General features: G+C 32.9%; 1 protein-coding gene across 1 annotated transcript; it reads left to right on the top strand.

Moving 5' to 3' along the window:
- The first annotated feature begins 3,804 nt into the window (after window positions 1-3,804).
- Window positions 3,805-5,802, top strand: LOC122306725 (putative pentatricopeptide repeat-containing protein At1g10330). Its single transcript, XM_043119230.1, has one exon. It carries the CDS (start codon window positions 3,806-3,808, stop codon window positions 5,222-5,224), a length of 1,419 nt encoding a protein of 472 aa, XP_042975164.1. The 5' UTR covers window position 3,805; the 3' UTR covers window positions 5,225-5,802.
- Window positions 5,803-6,056: the final 254 nt, after the last annotated feature.

Genomic DNA, 6,056 nt, shown 5'->3' with positions numbered 1-6,056 from the left:
ATTGCATCCATTTAACAAGTCGCTCATTTGTATTTAGAGATGGAATAAAATAAGCTAAGATAATTTTAGATAAAAATTAAAAGTTAATAAAAATATTATTTTTTAATATTATTATTATTTTAATATTTATAAAAATTAAATTATTTATTATATTTTATATAAAAATTTAAAAAAATTGTAATGATAAGATGAAATGAGATGAAACACTCTCTGAATCTAAACAAGCTCTAAGAGTAATATATAGCATAGTTGGGATTCAATGGCTAATGTCTAATGAACAATCTGTTTGTAAGCTTAGTTATTTTTTATCTTTTTATTTATTTATTTATATTTTCTTGTTTCTATTCTCCTTGTTTTAAAGCTAATCTATTAAAACGTCAATACACACTTCTGATACAAAAACTCACATTAAGTACTAGACAAGGGGAAAAAAAAAAAAAAAACTCACATTAACTAGAATAAAATAGTATTGGTATTGTGATTTTTTTTTTTTAATAATTATAACTAGTATCACAATAAATTGTATTATAAACCAACATGTAATTTGTAAAATTTCAAGCGACGTTAGGATTCAGACTATGGCTCAAACTTAAGTTGAGGGGGAATGAAAGACTGCCTGCCGTATAGGTTCCTCTTGTTCAATTTCCAATAGAGATGATGTTACTATGATCACATTTAAATAGGAAGCCCACCTCGATTGCTCCCTCATACCTTTGTTTTCGTTTGACTAAAAAAAAAAATTGTTGATAGGGTTATTGACTAATATAAAAGGGCAACAATATATTTGTGGTGGATGTAGCATAGTGAGAAATAAGTAAAGCAAGAAAACTACTCAAGAAGACAATTAACAATTAGTCATGACCGGTGGCAAAATGCTATTGGAACAAATGACAGAGACATGATTGAAAGATGGATTTTCTCAAATGAAATGAAAATTGGATTCATATAACAAGATAATATTTTCCATTTCTTAGCTGGAAAGATATGTGACTATGAAATAGGGAGTAGAATAGAATTGATTGGGTGGTAGAATCGTGGAAACAACTTTCTTTTATATTTTAGACTTTAGCACTGTGAAACAATATACAACTGTTGAAACACGATAGAATTGAAATCTTAGATCAAAACATTATGTATAGATGATATATAAACTGTTTAAACAAAAATTCTTGAATAGCGAACGACTAGAGTTATTACTCACTACATTAAAAGAAAGATTTCCACTAATGAAAGATGTGGATCCATTGGAAGATAAAAAATACATATGTTGGGTGAAATGGTGGTTGTTATTTGTTACAATGACAAAGCATTAATTTAACTGAATAACTAAATAATATAGATAGACCTTTCTTTTCACTATCTCCAATATCATCACTATCATCAATAAGAAAACCCTTAGGCTTGTTATCCAAGAACTTGTTTAGAAATACTGTAATCAAAGAAATATAGGAGTTTTCCACCAAGTATTCGACCAAATACAGTCATCCAACTCCTATAGATACTATCACTAAAATACCCTTAGAGGGGGGTATGGCTAGGGCTAAGTGGAGCAAAAATGGTTTTCCATAAGATGAGCAATGAAAACGATTAGCCCTATACGAGATTTGTGAACAAGTGATTGTTTGATAATGAGCAATGGATATCCCTCTTTCTGCTAAATATAATGTATTTAACTCATAATTCATTAAATACTTTTTATGAATATTGACTAAGTATTGCAAATATATTGCCCCCAATTGTTCAATCATTTGATAACTTGAGTCATTTTTTGATAAATGATCACTACAAGTTAGACTCAATAGAATTTGATCAATCATTTTTATTTTTTGTCGTTAAGATAGAGAATGGAACCAAGATCAATTCTCTTTCTTTATCATCAATCGAATCATTGTTTGAGACCCAAAATTCTATTTTATCATCAATCCAATCATCGTTCATGTTTTTTTTCTTTTCTTTATCAATGAATAGATTTTTTTACTTGTATGGCTTAAATGCATCATATTTCTTGAAAAAATGATTTGATTGATGAGATATGATATGATATTTATGAGATCGATGAGATTGATACTTAAATATATCTTCCAAGAACATATTGATTTGACCCAATAAGCAGGACTAACTCCCCCCACCCCCTGGATGTACCAAGCATGTTCACGCTAGAAGCATAGTCTTGTATTTCTTTTTTCCTAATTGTTTCAGAGTAATTAGAAAAAAATTCTTTAACCATAAATAATTCAGTTCAGATGCAGGGATGTCTATACAAAAATCAAGTTGTTTCTATGATGAAAAGATATATATATATTTTTTTAAGATATGTGAAATTGATGAAAACTCAGTATTTATAGGTCGATAATGTTAGAAGATGACTGCCGGTATGTGATGGTAAGATACCTACAGTATGTATATCTTTGAAAGCTCGGAGAGATCGAATAAATTAACGAACTCCTCAAGGTTCATCCTCTTCCTCCTATTCACACTTTTTGAAGATGTAAGCCCAAGTCATATATTTATTATGTAGTTACGGCCTATATATATATATATAGTATATATAGTCTTAAGGAATATTTAGTGAATATTATAATTAGAACACCTGATAATCATAATAAAAGATAAAAACAATGTGAGATTTAATATACCATTTCCTACAAAATTTGAGATATTGTATATGCTTGAATAAATATTCGATGAGCTGATCATGATTTGGAACTCCCGATCGAACACTTTCAGCTTTTCCTGCAACGCCATGGCATGCAGTAGCCTCAAAACTCAGAATTTAAAGATATAATGATCATTGATCATCGTGTAACGAAAACAAAAAAATAAAATGTCATTTTTTAAAGTGTTGTGGCTTTGGTAACTTTCTCAGTAAGGCCAGGCCATATTGATTTCTACTCATAAAAACACTACTTGATCAACAACAATGAATTCAACAACTTACATACAAATAATTTACAAGAATCCCATTTAATTGGTAAAAGCAATTTCTAACTCTTGGGGTTATGCTCTCTCGGATCTAATGCACAACTTGAGTCCACATAATCTCAAAGAACCACATCTCATTAATGAAAAACTAATAATTTGCCTTATCCATAAAATATAGGTGCACTGGTTTGGAGTTTAATCATGTAAAAGGCGCGCGCGCGCACACACACACATATATATATATATATTTATAAGTAATGCTGCATAGAGTCATGTAGTGCATAAATATTACAGAATAATTTTAAAAAATAGCGAGATCTATTATTAAAAAAATTAATTTTATTTTTATATAAGTTTCGTATTTATTCATTTTTAAAAAAAAATTAGTAATGCTTGTATACTCTATAATTACAAATATTATTTCTCTATATATTTTGTCACAGCCTTGAGGATGAATCATGATCATTGTCAAAAAGAAGGATTTGAACAACTTATGATTTGGACGGTTACGGCATCCGTGCATACGCATGGCTAATTCCAATGAAGGGAAAACGATAATCAACTGAAGCTCATTGACACTAACAACAACGAGAGGGGCAATTGGGGATTTTAACATACAATGAAAGATAAATAGCATTGTTACGAGAAAAATAATAAAAAAATAATATTTACAGTCGTAAAATATGTAATTTTTATATAATTTTTTTGAAAAAAAATAATTTTATAAGTTATTTATATAAAAAAAATTAATTTTTTAATAATAAATACTTTTTAAAAATAATTATATAATAATTATACATTTTACAATCGTACGTAATATGATTCAAATTAATTTAAAAGAGGGTTATAAAGTAGTAGTCCTCAACCAAATTATGATGATATTATGCCACATTCACCGGAGTCCGTACTCCAGCTCCTCCAAAGCTTCCCCAAACCTCCAAACCAAATCAAACAGATTCATTCCCTCCTAATCACAAACGGTCACCTTCTCTGTAGCTCAAATGTTACCTTTCCGAATTCGAAATGTCTGAGCACCCTCCTCTACAACGCCTTGCAGAGAGCTTATCTCAGTCTCGGACAAGCTCGCAGCACGCTTGTTCTCTTCACCCACATGCTTGCCCACCAATCCCCACCCAACAGCCACACCTTCCCTTCCCTCATCAAAGCCGCCGCCTCTTGCTTACCCTCTTTAGGCAAACCCCTTCACACCCAAGTCGTCAAGCGTGGTGTTCTGCGTGACCCTTTTATTCAGACGTCATTTGTGAGCTTCTATGCGCATCTCGGTGAACTATTTGACGCCCGTAAGGTGTTTGAGGAAATTTCGCAACCTTGCATTGTGGCTTACAACGCAATGCTTGATGCGTTTGGTAAGAATGGGGACATGAGGTCTGCCGTTTTACTCTTTGATTGTATGCCAGAGAGAGATGTGGTCTCATGGACAAGTGTTATTGATGGATTTGGGAGGAATGGTTGCTTTCATGAGGCGGTTAAATTTTTTGAGAAAATGATGGTGCATGAGGATGTTATGTCATGTTCGGTAAAGCCTAACGAAGCTACATATGTGAGTGTGCTATCCTCATGTGCTAATATAGATGGCGGTGGATCTCTTTATCGTGGAAAGCAAATTCATGGATATGCTATTAGGAATGAGATTGAATTGACTGTTTTTACTCAGACAGCGTTAATAGATCTTTACGGTAAGAAAGGCTGTTTGAGAAGTGCTGTAAATGTTTTTGACCAAATGGTTTTTAGAGAGGTTTGCACCTGGAATGCAATGATGTCTTCACTTGCATCCAATGGGAGAGAGATGGAGGCTTTGGATGCGTTTGAGAAGATGAAGGTGGAAGGCCAGCATCCCAATGAGGTCACATTTGTTGCTGTTCTAACTGCCTGTGCTCGTGGAAAGCTCGTGGAGTTGGGTTTGAAATTGTTTAAGTCAATGCTGCATGAGTTTGGGATTGTACCCACAATGGAACATTATGGATGTATAGTTGATCTCTTGGGAAGAGCAGGACTACTTAAGGAAGCAACCGATATTATAAGCAGTATGCCTTTTGAGCCTGATGTTTCTGTATTGGGAGCTCTTTTCGGTGCTTGTAAGATTCATGGAGCATTTGAGCTGGCAAATATAGTTGGGCAAAGGCTGCTAGATTTGCAACCACGGCATTGTGGGCGATACGTGACTTTATCAAACGTCAATGCTGTGATGGGGAAATGGGATCATGCCGCTGATCTAAGAAAAGCAATGGTGGAGGCTGGAATTCAGAAAGTTCCAGCCTATAGTTTGATTGACTCCATCTAGAAAGTTAGTAGCATTTCAATGAGTCACTCCTGCAGTGGCGAATGGCTTGTCTCTTTCTAGAGAGAGTTAAGCATGGGATAATACAAGAATATTGTGAAAGGTTAAGAGTGCATTTTTATTGTTGAGCTAAAAAGACGCCAAGAAATATGAATTGAAGCTTTCACCTTGAGAGTTTGGCTTGGACTCGTATTGATGTGGTCGATGAAGTATATATACTCTTCGATTTGGCCCAAAAGGGTTGTTTATTAATGCGTATGATAGGATCACGGTGAGACTATTCATATGGAAGGGTTAAGATTGGTTGAGACGTTGGTCATCAATGAAATAATTTTGTTATCTCACAATGAGTTGAGTCTTGGATTATGAAAAATCAAAAGTTGCGCCAACTTTTAGTACATGATTTATTCAAGGAATTCAGTCGGCTCTGCATTGTCGGTTTATCTTCTATTGTTGTTTTACACTTGAGATTAGTATATTTTATTTTACTAGGTTTAGAAGTCTTCGCTGGTCGAGAAGTTTAATTCTACGAGTTCTTCTTGTAATTGCTATCAAATACACAAGTTGGAGTTTTTTTTTTCTTTTTTTTTTTTAAAGTATCAAATACACAAGTTGTATGTTAAATAAAGCAAATTCATTATTATCTTGACAATAAGCTTCTTCGCTGAGGTAATTATTTTTCTGCAGTAGAGGCAGTGAGACTATTTGATTCATTATTAGCATTGTCGAAATAGCATTGCTTATTAAATTGTTGTGAAGCCGCACGATTAAAAACACAACAGAATATTTTCTAATATTCTTTTTGAAAACTGAATTGACAATAATTTAGTAAAAA

This window comes from Carya illinoinensis, chromosome 4 (genome assembly GCF_018687715.1).
Source record: "Carya illinoinensis cultivar Pawnee chromosome 4, C.illinoinensisPawnee_v1, whole genome shotgun sequence".
Taxonomy (NCBI): domain Eukaryota; kingdom Viridiplantae; phylum Streptophyta; class Magnoliopsida; order Fagales; family Juglandaceae; genus Carya; species Carya illinoinensis.
The sequence above is the reverse complement of the archived record's forward strand: the minus strand, read 5'-3'. Positions and strand labels throughout refer to the sequence as shown.

Excerpts from the sequence above, each read along its gene's own strand:
- LOC122306725 (XM_043119230.1), top strand. The coding sequence starts at position 3,806 with ATGCCACATTCACCGGAGTCCGTACTCCAGCTCCTCCAAAGCTTCCCC.